This window comes from Thermobia domestica, chromosome 12 (genome assembly GCF_964235325.1).
Source record: "Thermobia domestica chromosome 12, izTheDome1.hap1.1, whole genome shotgun sequence".
NCBI lineage: Eukaryota > Metazoa > Arthropoda > Insecta > Zygentoma > Lepismatidae > Thermobia > Thermobia domestica.
In genome coordinates this window covers 24,619,804-24,643,350 of record NC_137465.1, presented here as the reverse complement: position 1 = coordinate 24,643,350, position 23,547 = coordinate 24,619,804, and the positions used below count along the sequence as shown (strand labels likewise).

General features: G+C 34.6%; 1 protein-coding gene across 3 annotated transcripts; it reads right to left on the bottom strand.

Annotated features, from left to right (window-relative positions):
* Window positions 1–955: 955 nt before the first annotated feature.
* Window positions 956–19,056, bottom strand: LOC145665688 (uncharacterized). 3 transcript variants are annotated; one of them, XM_081732851.1, is made up of 3 exons: window positions 18,581–19,056; window positions 12,023–12,195; window positions 956–1,868 (listed from the first exon to the last, which is right to left on the bottom strand). In XM_081732851.1, exons 1-3 carry the CDS (start codon window positions 18,855–18,857, stop codon window positions 1,833–1,835), a joined length of 486 nt encoding a protein of 161 aa, XP_081588977.1. In that variant the 5' UTR covers window positions 18,858–19,056; the 3' UTR covers window positions 956–1,832. The 3 variants fall into 3 exon arrangements, with proteins under 3 accessions (XP_081588977.1, XP_081588979.1, XP_081588978.1); XM_081732853.1 differs by having other exon boundaries at window positions 958–1,868; window positions 18,541–19,042; XM_081732852.1 differs by lacking the exon at window positions 956–1,868 and adding an exon at window positions 4,494–4,582 and having other exon boundaries at window positions 18,581–19,046.
* Window positions 19,057–23,547: the final 4,491 nt, after the last annotated feature.

Here is a 23,547-nt window from a genome sequence, read left to right as displayed (position 1 = left end):
AAATTATCTCGGACACACATTCTATATCTATGCCAATATTCCTTGAAAAATGATATGGAGGAACAATAACAATCGGAACAAATCACATGCATTTTGTGAAAAGTATTCTTAATGGAACTAAAAAAATGCTATAGTACAGTTTCTTACAGACGTATTAAAAATATACGAAACTTACAAACACGTGTATATAATGAGTTTTTCTTATAAAGAATCACTATAAAACGTGATCATATCACCATGAAACCATTTTATTGCACCACGACTCTTAACACAAGGACGACGTGGACCACTCAGATGTCCACAGTCGAGGAGTCTTAATTGTGCTCTTCGTTGTATGTTTTACACAACACTAAAACAGCTATTGTAATGCGTAGAATAAATGACAGAGCACAAGGAAGACATCCCAGTTATCAACATGTGAGTGGTTCATGTCGTCCTTGTGTTGAAAGTCATGATGAAATAACTCGAGTATAAAGAAATCAGGTCTACTAAGCTAAAGTACATAATTACAAAAGGAAAGAAAATGCAAGACTGGACTAAGATTTGAACCTGTAACTTCAACTTACCGTGTCGATGCATTAACCACTAGGCTACTCACTGTTTCCGAATAGTCATTCATTCTACCACTCCTGAAGTCAGTGCTCAAGCAACCAGACCGCATTGACTATACCGCAACTTGTGAAGTACTTGAGCAACCAGTGTCTATACTACAGAACCCCACTGGTGGTAAGATTTATACATGATAAATGGGGAAAATAACTTATTTTATATCATGTAAATATTTAATGCGATATACAATCGATTATTTCTTTGAGTTATCGTATATAATAAAGAAATTATCCTTAAAATAATCAAAATTCCACCATCCTACATTACTTATAATTACATAAACCGAAAGCCAAATAAAGGAATGAACCTTTAAAAGACACATAAAATCCTGTAGATTTATTGAGAATAATTACAGTAATAATGTATTAAATTTTACATTAAGTATACATTTGTAGTACACAATATATTTAATGTGAATACATAAACAAAAAGTCTATATTAATTTAAGTCTACTAATTGCATATCGTACATTATAATAGTTTGAAATGTATATACACCTCATCAGTGTATCAATTTTAACAAGTTTTATTTAACATAAAAAAAAAACACTTACTTTGTAAGAAAAGTTCGAACAGAGTTGCACCTTACAAACTCTTCCCCACAGCCTAGTATTGTAGTTCAGAAGATGACTGTACCAATCACCGAAAACCAAGCAGCAGAATCATGCGTTTACTTACGTCCCCCCTCCCCTCAACACACACAAAATAAGTTAAACTATTTCTTGAAAAGTTCTCTGTCACCTTCATCTAAGAATATATTTAGCGATACGAAATAGGTATACTATACATTACTTTAGAATCTGAAGTGTGATTTAACTGCCATAAATTAAAACTAAGCATAATATACCCGCAAATTAGCTTAAATGAGTACCATACACATCACACGAAGCGAGCTACGCCAATAAAAAAATCACAGTCAATAAGAATTAATTAGATCTTCAGTCTATATTTTTAAATTGGTGTTATGTTGACGCTATGAACTTTGGGCTTCCTATACTAAATGTCTCTATGCCAAACACTCTATATATAAAACGTTTTTCGTCGAATCTGCAAATTGAGCAAGCCGCGCGCTAATGATGGGAGGCTGATGATAGTTTATCACATAGGAAGACACTGAAATGCTAGGTGAGTCACAACACTTTCTTCCTTTTTCTGGGATTCATCCTTACTTACGGTCAAATTTGGTACCGTCTATGTAGTATCTGTGTGCGGCGTACCTTGAAATCATCTCGGTTGATAGCCTCCAAACACAGTGGACTCCTAAAATAAACCAATTGTTGTAAAATTACTATTTGTAGCATGTGTGACAAAATTTAAAAACGAAAGATATCTCAGAATCAAGGTTAAGTCAAACGAAGCGTTTTATGCGGGTTTTTTATCTTACCTCAGGCTATCCAAAGTACTAAAACATTGTTTCCTATACTTTTGGAAGTTATATACTAAATATCTTAATAACTATCACTCAAATTTGGTACGCTGAATAAAGTTATAGTGTAAATATAGAATTGAAACTATGATCCAAACTTAAAATAATGATATTACAGAACACAATAAACTTAACTTAGGATGAAAATGGAAACTGTAGATGAATGAGTATTACTGAGAGAAGGAAGGAAAGTAACTCAGCTGGGTTACGAGTTTGACAGAGTTCATACACAGAAGTCGTTCGGTGGTTTATATTTTCTGCTTCGACTTAAAAGATAAAGAAGATAAGCTCGCTTCAAAAAGAGTTAAAAAGAAAAAAAAACTTTTAAAAGATTAAATTTATTCTGAATTTTTGTTCAGTATTTGTAAATAAATAATGTAGAAAACCGACACAGAGCTTGCCCGCTGGACTCTGGTGCCCAAATCCCAACTCCGCTATATGCATGCCTGCCATAAAGTAATAGAGATATAAACTTTTTTTAAAAGTGCAGATTAAGCCTAGCTTAATATTTACATTTTTTTAACGATACCTACAGTATGGCGCTAAATTCGTCGTACAAAAGCAGAGGGGTGTTTCCTGAGAGTAAAACAAACAAAAAAGTTCCAATAAACTTAGGGCGAGAAGCCCATCGTTCACGTGTTATAGGCTGCCGAAAACATGAAAAAATCAATTCTAAAGGTCCATAGCTCCAAAACTATGGGACCTACCAAAGTCGGGTCAAGACTTCACTTAGGAGCTAATATGTGCTCTATCCAAAAATACATGTTTTAGAATCCTAAGGTACTCACGCAACAATTTTTATGGAGGTAGTTGGAGAGTACTTTATATCACAGGCCCGTAGTCAAACTCCCTCTATAAACATTGTTGTGGAAGCACCTTAGGATTCTGAAACACGCATTTTTGGATAGGGAAGTCTTGACCGGACCAAGGTAGGTCCCATAGTTTTGGAGCTATGAACCTTTAAAGTTCATTTTTTCATGATTTCAGCAGCCTATAACACATAAACGATGGAGTTTCCGCCCTATGTTTATTGGATTTTTTTTTAACTCTCAGGAATCATCCCTCTGCTTTTTTACACCGAATTTAGCGCCATACTGTATAAATTAATAAGGTAGAAGTATATATGGTCCTTCTCACGATGCTCACTTATATATATCTTAAAGGCTAGTGATAAATAACACCAGCCCTCTGCTCCTATACCACCCTGTGATACCGGAGCAGGACGTTTGGACGCAAAGCCGTATATCTAAATAGGTTAATCTACTTAAATGGGTTATAATGTACTTCAAAAATAGAAACCGGATGATTACGTACTAAAAGCCTTAAAAATAGGCATTAATATCACTAAAACTCAAAAAAATAACTGCACAACCTAAAATTAAGAAGTTCGGAAAGGTTAAATTTGATCCACATTTTCTTTAAAATGCCATGGCAAACAGTCACTGAAAGTCTCAGTTGCAACAAATGCTTAATTTAGTTCTATTTTTTTTTTTTTTTTTGTATAGTGCAGAAAAAAATGGGTCTAATTATTTTGTTTTTAGAATGATATATCCTAATTTCAGGAAAATCGGACACAATGACCTGCAGAAATTTTTTTCAGCATGAATCTATATTGGGCTAAAATAAAATTTGCTGTAGGCATCCTACAACACCCCAAAGTAAACTTCTGAAGTTATCTTTACAATATCTCTAACGTAAAGGATCTTCATAACTTCATAGCAATTCATTACACTGCATTACTGCTTATTACTACGTATTTGCAACACAGATAATTGGAAAGGAAACAACAGTGAAATCTAATATACCTATTGAATAATTTGCTTTGTCTTATGTTACAATTACCATGACATTAACATTCCATGACGGAATTATGGGCCAAATCCAGCATTATTCTGCAATGTCAACAGTTTCAAAATTCTGTACGCGAATTCTTTTATCAGCTTGAATATATTTTCTTCTTTCAGTTCAGTTGATTTTGAGTTTAACGTCCCGTGAACAGCGAGGCTATACAAAACGTGAACCTACTGATTAACGTGGAATCCGAACCACGACGTGAGCTCTCGTCGGGAATTTTCTTCTTTTCTTGGGCGGATCGTCTTTTTGAAGCATTGTCTCGTGTCCTGCTTCTCTTTTTTCCTTCGAAATGCATCAATAAAGCGCCAAATCAACCAATGTTGTTCCTTTACGTTCGATATATTATAAAGAACAGAAGTTTGTTTATTTTGGGGTGTCATTGGCTGCCTACAGTAAATTCTATTTGACCCATTCTTCCTATTTAAATGTATCGTTAGTGCCTATTTCTATGAAAATTTATTAATATTATTGTGTCAAACTTTCTATCAATACAATAGTCTCAACTATATGGTTTAATGGGCATATCGAATAATAATAATAAAACATTCAATAAATACTCATTTCCTGAACTACCCAATACATAGCATAAAGAACAGCTATGTTCAGCCAGCTCGTAATCATTTTTTCTGATCTCTCGGAACAGGTCAGTGCTTAATAAACATTTCTTACGTTTTGTACCTTTTTTTTAAATAATCTATTATAGAAAAAGAAAATGCAAAAAATTAAAATATGTACAGTATTTTACAAATTTTAAGTCACATCTTTATAGTTACTAAAAATTAATGAGAAATGTACATTGTTTTTAACTTAAATTAGATATCTGAGTTCAATTGAGGCAAAAATAAATAAATAATAAAATTGTACCATCGCCATCTCAGATATTGTTCAAACTTTTTTTTAATAGGAACTAGACATGTTTTTAAGGGGCCTTTTTTTGTCGAAAAAAAATTCCCATCAAGTAATGGGCCATCAAGGACGGGGAGTACAATTCATGAATTGTAGAAAACGTGGATAATGGTCAAATTCGGAGCCTCACAATTCAGCAATGGAGACATGTAGAGTTATAATTCTTGTTGTGGTATGTACATAGGGATATGAATAAACTATATTTTATTATAGTTTGGTTTGCGCATGCGTATCTTTAAGTACATAAATTAACAAATGAACGTAAGTTTATGTGAAAAGTCGAAGTTTATGCTTTTTCCGAGCACTTCCGGTTCGAATTTTAAATTCTGTTTTCACGGTTGGTAAGACCTAGTTACCCGCTCCCCCCCCAAAAAAAAAGTATCGCTTCTGTATGCAACCGTTTTATCGCAAAAAATTCGAGCAATCGTCAAATTTTCAAAAATCGTCATTTTCTCGAAAACATCATAATTTCAAATTCTTAAATTTTGTCAGATGGTTCAACTGTACATGAATAATAAACACACCAAATAGCATTATCGACCAATGCTTCATGAATGAACTACAGCCTTTTTAAGTTAGCGAACTTTCGTTAACTTTGAAGGCACAGTTTGCAACAATGAAAGTGGAAAAAAATGCTACCGCAAAGCACCGTGTAAAATTTCAAGATAAAAATTCTATTTTACTGCATGTGGACTTCGCTTAAATTAGACTGTTATTCTGCAAAGGGAAGTTCAAAGTGATCACTGGAGAAACGAGCAAATCTCCTTTACGGGAGAGATATATGATTATGAAACAACTGACAGTTTTGCCGTAATAAGCGATGACAAAACACACGATTCGGCTCGTACTCATAGCCATGAATAAGATTCTAAAAATACTCGAAGAAAAGCGAAAATATGCGTTATAGAAAAAGGTTCGAGTACGTGAAAATAAGTGTCTACAATTTAATAAACCGTTTCAGTGATTTCTGATGGTGCTGCATTCCACTTTAAAAATTGCTTTCAGATGTCCAAGATGAAGACAGGTCCGATAAAGCAGTTGCTTTTCAGTGAAACCGGCCGTGGTAAGGGTCTCTGCGACGTATTGGGGAGAGGGGGGATAAGAATGTGGCAACACGGGAAGACGAAAAACAGATTCACAGTATTAAACCAGCAGAAAAATTCGTGAGTATAGTGCAAGTACCAACTCCGGGTATTACTCTCGTCTTGTTGCCAAAAACCGAATTCGACAATTTTTTTTTAAAAAAAGTGGGAAAGTGTGCGACCGGTAACCGGTATTTTCCGAAGTCATCTTTGGCTTTTATGGCAGTAACGTGTTACTATGGACTAACTTCATGCTTTCCCCAAAATCGAGCTTCTGCAATTCAAAGTGTAGATTTAAGAAATTTGCAAAAATTAACTTTTGTTACATACATATATAATAACCAGTGATGGATAGCAGAAATAATATCAATAAATCAAATATTACATGAAATTGCAGTGTTCTTTGTGTTTCCAGGAGGCGCGGTGGCTCAGTGGTAGAGCGTTCACCTCCGGTGCTTGGGGTCCTTGGTTCGATCCCAGCTCGCGCCGTGTGGACTTTGTGGTGGACAAACACCGTGCTGGTGGGTTTTTCGGGGTTCTCCTGTTTTCTCCCACTTTCTTCATTCCGCCATTTTACTCATTTCTCATAATCACTGTCTCCTTTAGCCTAACCGGCATAAACGTGGGACGTAAAACTCCCAAGATTTCATTTCATTATTTTTTCTTTGTTTCCACATGCACCTTCAACAGGGTACAGGTTTCCAGAAGAGAATAAGAGAAGAGAATATAAGTGTTTTGTGACTATCGACAACGTGCTACGAGTTGTGAGTGCACCTACACCTATTGGAGCATCTGCCATGGCTACATGCTATTAGCGAAGAAGACACTAAGTAAGCAAATAATTACTTCAGAGTGGAAAAAATCAGTGAAACTTTGTTTCGTAATCGTAATTTACACCTCAGGTTACATCGGTTTAAGAAAACGGAGAAGGGGAGGCTCATCTTATTATTTGAGAGAGCCTGTTTGATCAAAATAATAAAAAGGAGCCAGGAGAAACTTTTATTCTTTATTTAATGAATGTGAACCACAAACATCATCAAATTGTTGCACTTTCATTGTTTTCAGTGTTGCCAACGGTGATATTGAAGTTAATGAAACTTCGCTAACTTCAAGAGGCTGTAGTTCATTCATGAAGCATTGGTCGACAATGCTATTTGGGGTGTTTATTATTCATGTGAAGTTGAACAATTTGACAACATTTCAGGATTTTAAATTATGGTGATTTCGAGAAAGGTGATATTTGAAAATTTGACGGTTTCTCGAATTTTTTTGCGACAAGACGGTTGCACACACAAGCAATACAATTTTTTTTCGAGAAGCGCGTAACTAGGTCTTACCAACCGTAAAATAGAATTTTAAATTTCCAACCGAAAGTGCTCGACGCAAACTTCGACTTTAGAGATAAACTTACGTTCATTTGTTAATTTATGTACCAAAAGATACGCATGCGCAAACCAAATTATAATAAAATATATTTTATTTATATCCCTATGTACACTCATGTCCAAAATGATTGTCGCATATCTATAACTGTCTTCTTGTAAGAATATAATTTGATAATGATTTTGCAGGGTACTATTAATATTGATACTACATGTATAATCGGGAAATGTATATTCGTAGTAAATTTCAGAAGAAAAGAATTACAAACACGAAAATTAGAATGAGTAAAACAAAATGTTGCTAAATGGACAAGAAAGTTTTATTTTCGTTTTATTGTTCTTATTTACTGCTCTTTTGACATGAAATTTGCCACATACATCGTCTTTCCCGATTATACACATACTAACATTTTAAGAAATACCGGACGAATTCGTTATCAAATTATATTCCTACAACAACATATTTATAGACATGCGACAATAATTTTTGTCATGAGTGTACATACCACAACAAGATTTATAACTATCTGTCTCCATAGCTGAATGATGAGGCTACGAAGTTTACCATTTTCCACGTCCTCTAAAATTCGTAAATTGAACTTCCCGTTTTGATGGCCCATTACTTGGCGGGAAAATCTTATCCGACAACAAAAAATACGGGTCATTTAAAAAACATGTCTAATTGCTATAAAAAAAAGTTTCAACAATATCTGAGATGGTGATGGTACTTTTTTTTGGCTGAGTTGAAATGGAAGGCGCAAACCATTATTTATGTTATTTATATGTTGATTCATTTTGCAATAGCAATCTACACGTAACTATATATCGGAACCTTATATCTATTATAATATTTATCATAGGTAGAAATACGTAATACGTAATGCATAGTACTCCGTAAGGAAGCTATTATGAACTCACGGCATTATGTAAAGTGATGATGCAGAACCACAGGAGTGAAGTAAAGCTCTATTAGATGTAAGGCATAATTGTATGGGATATAAAATTTTTACACTACCCTCGGTTACGTGCATATCCACCGTCGCTGACATGCCCGCTCCATACGGAAGCACACCAAGCTCATCCTGCTACGCCCTTGTGCTCACTCTGTTAATAATATTCGTGCTTTTCAGTGGCTGTCTAGCACTGGTTGGTTCGTATTTTTCACACTGTCGTTCTATCATTGCTTTTTTTCATGGTAATCTTTACTTTCAATTTTCAATACATACATTTGCGCCTGATTTACATAAGAGTTGTACTTCTGCACTTCTGAAGCACAGAGTTAAGTTGTTCTAAAGGAGAAAATACTTTCGGAAAGAAGAACAGGTTACAAATACAAAACATACCTAAAATATAAAAGCTTACTCTTTTCTTTATCATAGCACTATTGTATTCTAGATTCCTCGCCCAACTAAATGAGGATTTCACTTACGAAGTATCAATAACACTAAAACTGTATTCTGTAACCATAGCCTCCCGCTGCAGGGAGCACTTGCTTTACCAATGGATTTTCCTAATAAGTATTAAAATATGCTAATTTTTTTTATTCACACACAAGTTAGTGAAGTTAGCAGTGAGTTGCAATAATTGTTTTTTTTTTTTTTTTTTACATTAAATATTACGTGGTTCTACGTATTTGTATCTGCGTCTTTGCTTGTATGTCGGTCATTTTGCCCACTTCCCCCTGTAAAAAATCCTGTGGGAGTTACTATGTCTACATTTCCCTTTAAAATTCGCTTATATACTACATATACATCTATATAGCAACTAATTTTTAATAAAGATGAATATATTTATGATTACGCCAACCACACGATTAAATTAATCGAGAGCCGTAATTAGTATACACTACTTTAATTGGTTAGTGCATCACATACACGACAATGACAACTAGCATATCTGAGGATGTTTCATACTGTGACCAGAAAAATTTTCTTCGAAATATCCCATGCTGCAGCTAATTTAATATTATATAAGAATTTCGATACTCGAAAAGAAAGATCAATTGAGACGTTAATTTATCCTGAATAACTGAGTCCTGCAACCAAGGAAAAGGGGTTAAAATAACTAATTGTCTATAACAGCCCAAGTACCGGCAATAATTAAGTGCAATGAGCAATTACAAAGACGAGACGGCTATTTTTACCGCAAAACTGTACAGCTGTTATTCCTTTTGCTTAATGTAACCAAGTAAGTTGGTTAACACCTGTTGACAATTTTCTTGGTAACTAAAGGTCAGAAGGTATAGCGTCATTGGCTTCCCGCACTTGGACCTGCTCGTCACTGGGGGTGTGGTAAGAGGATAGCAAATCACCAGCCACCATTCACTGCGCTCACCGAGCCACGAGTAACCAAGCTGGCAACTCCCCATAAACGTCATTACAACTTTTCACGGGAAAGCAACGACGTTATACCTTCCGTGCTATAGTAATCCAGGAAAAGGCAAAGTGTAGTATCACTGAGTACTACTCGGTTACTATTCGGTTACACGAGTTCTAGCGTAGTTTTAACCGAAATTCGACTATCAGCAGCTAAGTTATCATTTAATTCTTACTCTGCAGACGAAAAGAAAAAAAAAAGTTCATATGGACCCGTGGTCAAACGTCTATAGTTACAGGCTGCCGAAAACGTGCGAAAAGGAAATTTAGAGGTCCAGAGTTCCACTACTGTGAGACCGATCCCAGTCGAGTCAACACATTACTTAAGAGCTAGTACGTGCCCTATCCAAATATCCATATTTCAGAATCTTGCCGCACTTACACATTAATTTTTATAGAGCCAGTTGAGGAATACTCAGAAAAGTTGAAGTGCTCATAAACTGTCCATTGATACGCAAGCACCGCAGAATTCTGAAACATGGGTATCTGAATAGGGCAGATACTAGTTCTTAAGTGATGTCTTCCTTGACTGCGCTCGGTCCCACACTGAAGCTATAGATTTTTAAAGTTTATTTTCTTATGTCTTCGACAGCCTATAGCTTCGAAAGTATGGACTTTTTCACCACAGGTCCATATTAACTATTCCTTTGCTCTGATGTGACAAATCACCTCTGTAGGTTTGATGCTTTAATTTTTTTTACACCCTATATATATACCAGGGTTGGCTGGTTTAAACCAAAAAACGAAAAATGTTCGTAAAAGTGTAAGTGTTTGTAAAATCTTGATGAACACACATTTGTGGGTTATCACGTTTCACTCCCATATATTATTCGTGTTATATTCAGACCTGAATTCCCCATTCATTACTCAAAAAGATTATACTACAAAAGCAATTTTTTTTAAAAGTTTATAAATGTTTGTGATTTTTTGTAGTTGTTATTATTGTTATGTAATTGCAATCAAAGAAAAATTCTAAATATTGTTTCGTTTCAATGTTTACTATTGATAAAATACTTCGAAATGCCGTACTTTGTGTGTGTGTGTGGGGGGGGGGGTCATACAGACCCCACGAGAGGCATTTAGTGAAATGAGAACTATTTTTGGTATCTATTTATGTATAAATGAGTCTGAGCCAAAGTGGACTCAAATAATTCGTATCTTTTTCACTTTTCTTACTGATATGCTAATTAAGTCGTTGTATTTCTTTAATTTGGACCAATAAAAGTCATTGTTAACTAACTTGAACTAAGTTAGTTCTGTACTCCGTAGTACTTAGAAATTGTCCATATGTAATTCTCTATAATAGTTTTACTTGTGCAACTGTTTATCTTTTTGCTCTTCCGAAATTACTCTTGACAATTATATCAAGAAGCATGCAAAGATCAGTTCAACACATTTTTATCAGGATTCCTTCGTGAGTGAGTCGGCAGACGTATCGCATTTGTGGCCAATTAGTCCTGGTTCCCAGTTCAAATGGAGGACAATTTCTCTCGGATGTAACTCGAGAAGCGCTTTTTATTCCGCTTTAAGCTTATGTGACCCCTTCCAGCATAACCCGGTTGTTGCACAATAACATCAGGATGAAAAGAAAACTTATTTCTGTCCATATATGATATGAATATATAGAGCAAATTATTTAAACCAAACAAACCTGGTTTAAACCAAAAAACCGTTTTTTTTTTCAATAAAAACCATGTTTTTGCCAACCATGATATATGCTAATATAAAGAAACGTGGAGAAAGTTATATTGTTTACTGTAACGGTTAGTGACATAACCAAGAAGGCAGCAATCTTCTAGAACACAGGAACGTCTTCCCATTTAGCTCTAATAAAAACAGAAAACAACGTGCCCTGCGGGGCACTAACCCGTCTCCACTCGCTAACGCTCACTCGGCATTATTATGTGAATTAAATGTAAAACTTTGGTAAAGAAAGAAACCAATTATTACACTTTTAGCCAAAGCTCACGCTCACGCCTCAAGTTGCGGCTCACGCTCATCACGTTGTTCATCATAAACTCACATACTCTAGGATCGAACTAGGTGCATTGACAGATCTACTATTTAATACCGTGCCTACAGTCCCTCCACCCCCCAATTTCACACTCAGTTGAATAAACTGTGTCTGTGTAACGTAATTAACTGACAAATTGCACTTGTTCTAATACAAAAAGAAGAAATGAATATCGTAATCTGAAAATACATAGTACTGCCCGCTGATCTAGTTACTAGTGTGTGTGCATTTCGGGCACGTAGTCTCACGTTCGATTCCCTGCGGGAGAGTACAAAAATGTAATTTCTTAATTATTTACGTTCATTCTTCATCTATCTCGTTTAGCATAAAGAGTATAACTATGGAACGTTATCTGAACATACATAGTTCACTCACCTTTTCTCTATCATGATCCCTTTCTATTTTTAGAGCTTGTCTTTCTTGCTTCAGCTTACATTCCATTTCTTCTTTCGACGTCTTAAGATCCCTCATGTTGCATTCCAGCACTTTGTTCCTCGCATGACAACTAGCTAGTTCCATTTCCGCTGTTTCTAACCTTTCAGCTAAAACTGAAAATATAATAATAAAAATAAATATTATCATTTTCCTAAATTTGCTTTCTGTATAAATATGTAAGAATTCTCAAGGAAGTATTGTGACCTGCTTACCCAACGCACCAGAAGTAAGCATTCTACAAATGAACCACCGTGATCCTCACGTCTTCTTTAGACTACATGGCATAAGCGTTAAGATATAACACAAACGTTTCATTTGAAGTTTTACAACCCCAAGCAATAAAATTATTTCCGCCAGTTGAAGAAAGACACACGCCGCGTTTTCATTTTAACTTTTACGATAATTAACATAGAACAAATAAGCAAATGCCGATCGAGTCGAATTGTAGAAGATTCACTACGCTCGTTTCTATAATTAACAACTAAAACCACGATGTGTAACTAGATCAAACACAACAATAATTTGCCATCACTTATCATATATATATTTAAAAAAATAAAAAGAACAGCCTGTTCTGCATTGTTACTACGCCTATATCTGTATTTTGACTTGTTAATTTTATTCAGCATAATAACAGAACTCAAAGTGAAAGACAATATACGCCAGATAACAAGTAAAAGTATAAAGTACTGTCCTAGCTCCACATACTCAAATTCATTACATTTCAAATCTTTGATCAGTAAATTCAGTCTCAGCAACTAAAGTATTTCTTACGGGAAGAGTTATATTACTAGACGAAAGACACTTTAGGAAGGCTTACTTGTTACGGGTGTAAATACGCGTTCGAAGGAATGCCATTGAAACGGTTGCGATATAAACACCAACCAACATGGGTATGTGGTTGCCACTAAAAACTACAAATGCTACATAACCGAGTCAGGAAAGGAGCGCAACAAGGAATGTGGCAGCGTGAAGTTGCGTCCGTAAGGAATAAGTGCGTCAGCGAGGGTGTGTATGCGCGTAAGCTTATGATTATGTAAAGACTAAAATCATCATATATTGTTATTTATTACCAGGGTTGGCCAAAACCATGGTTTTTATTGAAAAAAAAAACTTTTGGGGGGGGGGAGGTTTAAACTTTTTTTTTTTTGTTTGTTTAAACCAGTTTTTTGGTTTAAATAATTTACTCTATGTATTCATATTAAATATGGACAGAAATTAGTTTGTTTCCCCTTGGTGTTATTATGCAACAACAAGGTTATGCTGGAAGGGGTCACAAGCTTAAAGCGGAATCCAAACCGCTTCTCGACTTACATCCAAGAGAAATTGTCCATTTGGACACGAAACCGGGACTAATTGGTCACAAATGCGATTGCCGACTCACTCACGAAGGACTTCTGATAAAAATACGTTGTACTGATCTTTACATAGTCCTACTTGTTAATATAATTGTCAAGAGTAATTTCAGAAGGACAAAAAGACAAACAGTTACACAAGTAAGAACATTATACCTAGAATTATATATAAATCGGGAAACTCCCGCCTTAGCCATTAGGAAAATCCTGTTATTACTTTACATGTATCTGTATGTAAAATTTTAAGGTCAACGGATCATAATCACTACGCTAAAATTGAGGTATTAAATTACAAATTCGGTATGTATATATCATTCAATAAAATTAAAACCAAGTCAAATCCAAGCTGATGTTGGAAGCTACGTAGGCACTTGATAAATTTGGCAATTTCTATCAATATATTTAAGCAACCTTGGCTTCTTTATAAAACAACAGGCATTCATTCAAGTAGAAATATATCATTTGGTTTCATTTCGTATGTTTAGGCTTAACATCCTTATGAAATACCAAGTTTATCACGGAGAGGACTCCTGCTTAGAGGGACACCTCGAATCGCTACTTGGTTTACACTTGAAAGATGGGTTGTGGTTCGACGGTCGTGGTCCTGCTTAAAGGGTGGAAAGTAGATAAATGTAATGCGGATGGTTTGATATGTGGAAACGTCACCATGAAGTTCACACGATTTAAAGCATTTTTCGTTTTTTTTTTTTTTTTTTTTTTTGGTTTAAACCAGTTGGTTTTTTTGAAAAAAAAAAAACAGCTGGTTTAAACCAGCCAACCCTGTTAATTACACACTGCTCTCCTGAAATAAAAGTAGTACTCCATTGGTAAATTTTGCAAATCTATACGGACCTAAAATAGTACATTCCCACGTAAATGTAAACTAAAACAAATACATTACAATACAAATTAAAATCAAGTTGTATAACCTCTACTGTTACAAAAAATACATCCGCTCGTTCTGCCATAAATTACTACAGCGCTCATCCCGGAAAGTTAAAATATGTCTCTGTTCAAGAATGTATATAAGTAATCAAAATATAAGGAATGTGAATATGGATGAAATAATCAGATGAAAATCGTAATCTGACGTGTAAGTTTTAAAACGTAATTCAAAGCAGGGTGGAAAAAAATCATGATTTTTTTTAAAAAAAATCATTTTTGATGATTTTTTTTTATTTAAATCAAATCTTTCTCCTCGTATAATACAACTCGCGAACTGAAGAAAAAGCATTACAAATTAGTATTAAATGCCAATTATGCCATTTAAGTGAAAGTATTGAGGTTGAATTTTGAATTAATCCCCAATCGTTAACATATATCAATCCCAAACAATGTTTCTTAGCTTTAAATTATGGCTTTTTTTTTCTTTTTGGTAAATTATAGACTTTCAGTCAAGCATCATCCCTATTTATCCTAGGATGATGGTTCATACCTCATTCTCTTCAGAATAGAACAGCCTTTAAAACGGTAACACTCACATTTTCCCTATCATGTCCCTGAAGCGGAAAATTTTGAGAGATGTCGGGATCTTTTCTGATTTTTTTTTTTTTTAAATTTGATCCCCTCTGGACTCCCTTGTGTTAACGCACAGATCTCAAAATCAACTGTTAAATACTAAGGGTGTACTAAATGTGTGTATAAAATTTCAAGCTTCTATCTTGAATAATAAGGGCGGGAAAAATATTTAACAATGAGCTAAGAACATCCTCACCATACCCCAGATGACACGGATGTAATATAAAAATTTCCTCAGACATCTTATTTATCCTAGAATAAAACAGTTTCAAACGGTACCATTCAAATGTGTCCATCGTGTAGGCTATCTGGGGCTGGAAAATCACGAAAAAACGGATTTTCTGTTAAGAAATATCCCCTTTTTTTTACTTTTTAGCCCTCTGTACCGCCTGTGTTTAAAGGCAACAATTTGAAACAAATCTGAAAAATACTAAGGGGTGAAGTGAATGAGTGTCCAAAATTTCAAACTTCTAGATACAAAAGTAAGCCCGCAAAAAATATCCCCGAATACCCCAGTTTCCGTATAAAACATGATCTCAGGTAACAGTTTACTGAAACATCCCTATTTATCCTAAGATCATGGTTCGTACATCATTCTCTTCGGAACAGAACAGCCTTTCAGATGGTACCATTCATATGTCTCCATCTTAGGCGGGGAAATCGCGAAGAAAGCTATTTTTTGTTAAATATATATATATATATATACATATATATATATATTTTTTTTATATTTTCGCCTCTGGACCCCCCTGTTTTCACGCAGAGATCTGAAATCATCTGAAAAATACTAAGAGTGCACTGAACGAGTGTGCAGAATTTCAGTATTCTGTATGCAAAATGTAGGCCCGCCAAAAAATAATAAAAATAGGCACATTTTTTTTTTTTTAATTTATGACGTCCTCACATCCTATGTCTCGACGCAGAGAGAAGTGAAAGCATATGTAACGTGCTCTACAATTCCTTCAATCTTGAAAAAACGAAGTAAAAAGCTTTATTGGTACTTTTTTAATCGAATAATAAAGATTTTATCCTATCACCTAAAAATAGGTAATATAATTTAAAAGTTAAGGAAAAAGTACAGCAACGCTTATTAAAGTGACACTTTTTTCCTCAAAAGTCACTGATATTTGGCAGGGGCATATTTTAAAGGAAATTGTAACTAGCTTGCGGCACGAAATACATAAATTTTGCCTAAAGTTATAAAGTCTAAACAATACAACAACAAAAAAAAAAAAAAAATCGGAGAGGGATAGGACACTTCTAAATACGCCGTATTATCTTGGAACAAATATATAAACGCGCACACAAAAGAATCTTCGTCTTAAATGTCGATGGTGATTTCCCCGTTGCAATAGCTAACGATTTACAATATAAACCCTATGTTACGAAGAGAAGAAAACAGGATTGCCCTGTTACCCGTTCAAAACGGGATTTTCCCTAATCATCCTCTGCATGACACTTGTTTTCAAAGCTGTACATACTGTACATTTGAGTCTTATTGTATTATGATTATCATCTTCCATAAAATCGGAATAACAGAACAGAAACGGGACTTTACTTATTTTCACTTTAAATTATTTCGGAATTTGATTTAAATCAACGATTTTTATTTAAAAAATCAAGTAATTTAAATCAGACTGATTTAAATCAATCCACCCTGATTCAAAGTATACGCTTGTATTTACATACTGCACAAAGCCACCACCATGAACTCAAGTTATGAAGGCAATGTTCCAGTAAAAGACAACTTCTTAATTGCTTCTTATATGCGAGAATAAATCATTAAAATGTACAGGAGAAATATGTAAATTGTTCTATTTTTCAATATCACTCTTTACTCGCAGTCGCACCTACACTTTGCTGCCTCCTCTACCTTTACCGTTCTGATTCAGACAGCACTAGTGCTTGCTAGTTCCCACATAGCACGGGTCATTTTGAACTGTAGCATGGTGTATATCCGAACTCTACGACACTATATTTATTCGCACAAAGCTAAAGCCTTCCTAGACTGAATCTGCTTCGAGAAATGTAGCTCTTCACTTTGAAAATACTCTCTAAGCTAGTAAACAGTGAATTTTCCGATTAAAGAAGTTAACATAAATATTGGCAATACCTGACCTAAAATAGAATAGCGCAGTATACGTTAATACATTACTGCTGCTGTATTCTGACAACTCATCTCCACTTTGGGTTAGTTTATCAACCGAATAAAAAAAAAAAAAAAGGAAGTTTACCAGATCTTTCAGTGTTAAGCAGATTTAGGTAATAGTATACAACAGCTCTTCATCGTGTTCCGTACTCGAGGATAGTTCTTACTCTTGCACCACGTACAGAAATGGTGGTATGTCATGTACAAGTGGTAATAGAACACATAAGAAACCCAGATCATGTTGTACTCACACTGGAATATGCAGTATGAGTACTCCGTGATCTGCGTTTCTTATGTGTGCTATTACAACTTCTACATGAAATACCATCACGTTTGCACGTAATGCAACAGTAAGAACTATCCACGAGCACAAGACATGCAATATGCGTTCAAGTCCCTTCTCCCCCCACACACACATAGTGAAATATAAAGTACAAGGGCACTACAGAGGCGCACATAAAGTGCACCGTACTCGAGGATAGTTCAAACTCTTGCACCACGTGTAGAAATGGTGGTATGTCATGTACAAGTTTCAGTCGATAAGTAAATGAAAATCGCTTTGTTACCCCATTTTCAAGTTCCTAGGGGCCTATGTTTAGCAGAAGGGGTCCAGCTCTTTTCTCTAAAAAATGTTAGAATTTTGGTAATTCCTGTTCACCTTCGGTTAGTCTAGCGTAGGGTTGGTTAGTTTCAGTTAGGTTAGACTAGTTTAGGTTACGTTAAGTTAGTTTAGTTTATGTTACATTAGTGTAGGAGTCCCGCATAATTTGGCAGAAAATGATAGAATTTCGCTTATTTCTACTAATATTACGTTAGTTTAGGTTAGTTCAGAATAGCTTGCGTTAGCTTATGTTAGGTTAGGTTAGATTTGGTTACGTTATGTTACGTCTAAGTACTTGCATCACTCATTTCTCCTGTAAATTTTGTGATTTTTACGTGCTTCTGGACCCCTTGTACTAAACATACCCCTTCCTAGGTCCTCAATGAATAATCCGTAAAATACTGAACTTCGTGAGTCCTCGGAAAATGATGAGGACCTGTTGTATACTATAACTCAGATTTATTCTGTACATTACGATTAATTTTATTCTCGCCTTATGTAATTGACCCCACATTTTATTACCCAAGCATGGCCCTTACAATCAGGAACCTCAAATTAGAACAGAAAAGACGGTGCAGTTTTACTATACGGATCCACACATTGTAAAATGTACAGACAAATTTTGGAAAGTGTTTAATTTGCCCATTTTATGTTGAGAACAGAATCCAACGAATCCCTGGGGGGGAGCTTCTAACCTTTCTACTGCTACTCCTACTACTGCATACACTATGGATCCGGATAGTAAAACTGCACGGAATAGACTAATCTATAGTTTGCTTTCTCAGACTCATTGCAACTCATTTCAGTTTACATTAACTTTACACTTTATGCTCACAAGATACTTTATCGAAAATATCTCCAACGTCGATATCTACCTTCCAATGCTGATGGTTCTTCCTTTTTCTTTTTCTGTAATTGTCTTTGGCCATCACTATCCCCTTTCCTTTTATTTAAGAGGTCGAATGTGTCGTCAACATTTAGCTTTGTGGCTATAGGTCTATTCAGAAAAGTATTTTCAGTACCTACGTAGCTTCTGAATCGATCCATTAACTTCCCTATAGATCTCGTATCAGAAGTCGGAGAATACATGATTCCTTCTTTTAGATAACTCTTCGCTTCACACAACTTATCGTGATAGTATTTAAGCTTCATACATTACTAGCAGCGTTCACCCCGCTTCGCTGCGGTCACCCCGGAACGCAATAAACTTTGTTACTTAGATAATTTTTACTTTTTCGCTTTCAAGTGATATGATAAAAACCATAGAAGATTGCAGTAAATCTTAACATTATATCGCCTGTCATTTATGTTAACCCGCCCCGCTTCGCTGCGGTCATCCCGGTGCTGGCATATTGTAAAAGTGTCTGTAAAAATAAGCAAATCAATTAAAAAATTTTAAACAGAAGATTCAAGCTATTTTCCGCTGTATATCGCCTGTCATTTATGTTAACCCGCCGAGTGACACGGTCATGCGGGTTGCATATAAATACGTTTATTTTTACCTATGATGAACTAATAACAAAGGATTTGTACGTTATGGACACTTGAATGGTCAATTATCTCAAGACACTGGTAATTAAAAATTAAAGTGATATGATAAAAACCATCTAGGGTCCAAATCCTAATAACCCCCCAAAAATGAAAGAAATTGGTTCAGCCGTGTTAGCGTGATGAGCGGACAAAGAATTGTACGTTCTCTTTTATATATATAGATTTTCCTGTACTTTACTTCGCCGGATAATAATTGGTACAGTATAAATCCTGCATATCACTGAGAATAAAATTTTTAAAATTTGAAAAAATACACACGCACGACACAAAAACATACGAAAATTCCAATGATGCCAGGCCGGCAAGGAACATTGTCTTGTCTTGTCTTCTTCACTATTAATAGTGTTGTTTTTTTGCATCAGGTTTTTTTCACCCCAGTATGCTTCTAATGTTATTTCATGATTATTTTATTTGCAGATGTATTTCGATGTCTATATTGTTGATTCAATTTTTGGAGCTATATGAAGTGCCTTTTTTTTTTTTTTTTGAAACTAAAAAGGTCGATGATATTTATATTTATTCATCTATTTATTTATTTATTTATTTTATTTTTTTTAAATATTTATTTTAAGGGTACTTGGATCTTCCTGTATCATATAGCTTCTTGAATGTTAATGAAAGCTTTGTATTCAACAGTATATGTAAGTAGAAAGTTAAGTTAAACATTATTAAATGTATATACAAATATTTATTCTGCTCTTTATTGTATCTTCCTTTCCTTTATATTGTATCTCAATCTCCAATATAAATTCGTATTTCAGGATCAGCCCATGTTTCAACTGAAAATATCACAGCATACATAAATAGCCCATTTTATGTCGTGAACAGAACTATACCAACCTCTGCGTGACTTCTAAGCCGGCCAAATGAAACACTACTTTTGCGTTGCATTAACGCAAATCGGTATGAAAAGTGGCTCCAAGACTAAACGTCTTATGGAGAGTCAATTTGGAACCTATTTTGTTTTCTATATCATGTATGTAAAACATTTTTAGTATTGCTTCCAAAATATTTTCTCTCTCAACATTAAAAACATATTACATTACATTCAACACAATATTTCTAGTACAATTTGTGAAAATTTTCGCTACATTATTTTCCTGCTATCGTTCTAAAAATGTATTTCCTGTACTTCATAAAATGTTTTCCAAACATTTTTTGAAAATGTTTCTGGTAAATATTTGGAATACTTCTCAGATATAACAAGGAATATATTTTCTCCAGTAACGAAAGAGTATATTCTGAAAACAATGTAAAAATGTTTCTATAATATATCAGAAAATGTGGTTCACTAAAAACACAATATATTTTCCAAAACATAACGGAAAACATTTTCTATTCATTTTTAATATATTTTCCTTTCCCTGTTTTAAAGTTTTATATTCAAAATTAGATAAAATATTCTGGAAATAATACTAAAATATTGGTCGGAAATGCTTCATTTAAGTTATATGAGAAGATTACCAAAATACTTTTGTAAAAAATTAAGTAAGCCTTTTTAAAACATTTCTGAAAAATATTTCTTATATTACGAAAAAAAATATTTTTAAAATATTCTAAACGTTTTTAAAAATATATATTCAATATGTTTTCTCGTAAAAATAGAAAATATTGCTAATAACGTATTAGAAAACATTTTTTAAATATATGGAATATATTACATTTCATTGTTTTCCGTATCATATATGGAAAACATTTTTAGTATCATTTCGAAAATATTTCCCCTCTCAACAGTGAAAACATATTACATTACATCCAACACAATATTTCTAGTACAATTTGTGTATTTTTTCTTACATTATTTTCCTGCTAATGTTCTAAAAATATACTTTCTGTACTTCATAAAATGTTTTCCAAACATTTTTTAAAAAATATTTTCGGTAAATATTTGGAATACTTCTCAGATATAACAAGGAATATATTTTCTCCAGTAACGAAAGAGTATATTCTGAAAACAATGTAAAAATGTTTCTATAATATATCAGAAAATGTGGTTCACTAAAAACACAACATATTTTCCAAAACATAACGGAAAACATTTTCTATTCATTTTTAATATGTTTTCCTTTTCCTGTCTTAACGTTTTATATTCAAAATTCGATAAAATATTCTGGAAATAATACTAAAATATTGGTCGGAAATACTTCATTGACGTTATATGAGCAGATTACCAAAATACTTTTGTAAAAAATTAAGTAAATCTTTTTAAAATATTTCTAAAAAATATTTCTTATATTACGAAAGAATTTATTTTTAAAATATTCAAAACGATTTTAAAAATATATATTCAATATATTTTCTCATAAAAATAGAAAATATTGGTAATAACGTATTAGAAAACATTTTTTAAATATATGGAATATATTTCATTTCATTGTTTTCCGTATCATATATGGAAAACATTTTTAGTATCATTTCGAAAATATTTCCCCTCTGAACAGTAAAAACATATTACAATACATCCAAAACAATATTTCTAATATATTTTGTGAATATTTTCCTGGATTTACTTTCTGGCAAGCATTCTCAAAATGTACTCTCGGTAATTTCTAAAATGTTTTACAAACATTTTTGAGAAAATATTTTCGGGAAATATTCGGAATACATTAGGGAAACCAGAATGGAAATCTCCAGAGAAGGAAAACCTTTTGCAAATCAAGGAAAATATTTTCTTTTGGTTGAGGAAATATTCCTTGCTGTGTGGGATGGCGGTATTTATTTATTAATCTTTATTAACCATCAGTTGATTGTCAGTAATTTCTACATAGGAGATTTACCGGCATTTCAGGATTATTATCTTTATTAAGCATCAATTCCAAATTGTAGATAGATCTGTTTTCCAGGATCATCACTTGCTCAGAAGAAATATTGACTTATATATACATATACATACGCGAAAAGAAGGTAAGGAAGGTTATATAGATTTTTTTTTCAGATTTACGTCCCTTGGTTATACCGGTTAGGCTAAAGGAGACGATCATGATGATAGATGAATGAAATTCTGGAATGAAGAAAGTGGGTTGAAACGGGAGAACCCCGAGGAAACCCACGCACACGGTGTTTGTCCACCACAATGTTCACTTGGCGGGAGCAGGGTTTGAACCCGGCACCCCAAGCACCAGATGTGAACGCTCTACCACTGAGTCACCGCGACCCTCTGATGATATAGATAAGTTAAATGAAACCATAACAAGAATATATATATATATATATATATATATATATATATATATATATATATATATATATATATATACAGGGTGAGCACAGAAACAGTCCCAGGTTTCAAATTAGGAGATCATTCAGAGTTGCGGGTAGTGGAGGTGCATACACTTTGTCCTTCACAAATCCCCACAGAAGTCACAAACAGTGAAGTCAGGTGATCATGGAGGCAACTTACAAAGAACTTGACCATTGACTCCAGAGAGCCCTATCCATCGGTTTGGGAGGTTCTCGTTTAGAAACCTGCGTACAGCACGATGCCAGTGTAGGGCGCTCCATCTCGTTGTAGAACGAAATCATCTATCTCTGCATTAGTATGTTGCGGAATCAACCAGTTACGTAGCAATGCTAAGTAACTTTCACTTGTAATTGTTTGTTCGTGAAAGAAAATCGGACAGTGCACCCGACGCTCTGATACTGCACAAAAAACATTTATTTTCGGTGAGTCACGTTCCACATTTAGACTTGCATGAGGATTTTGGGTTCCACATATCCTTACATTGTGTCTATTCACCTTTCCACTTGGGGGGCGCGGTGCCTCAGTGGTAGAGTGTTCACCTCCGGTGCTTGGGGTCCCTGGTTCGATCCGAGCTCGCGCGTTTGGACTTTGTGGTGGACAAACACCGTGGTCGTGGGTTTTGTCGGGGTGCTCCCGTTTCCTCCCACTTTCTTTATTCCACCGTTTCACTCATTTCTCATTATCATCGTCTCCTTTAGCCTAACCGGCATAACCTTTCGACGTTAAAGATTTCATTTCATTTCATTTTTTCACCTTTCCACTTAAGTGAAATGTCGCCTCATCGCTGAAAATGATCTTCGTCAGAGTTTTCGTCGTCTTCCATGAAATTTTGCATAGTCTCACAGAAGTCACGGCGCTTTACCTTGTCTTGTGGGTATAACTTCTGAACCCACTGCAGTCGGTACGGGTAACACCGCAAACCCTTGCGTAAGATCTTGCTTACTGTTCTTTGTGGCATCTGCAACTCTCTGCTAGCTTTACGTGTAGACTTCTGTGGGCTGTGTACGAAGGCTGCTCTTACGCGCTCCATAGTTTCCTCGGAGATTGGAC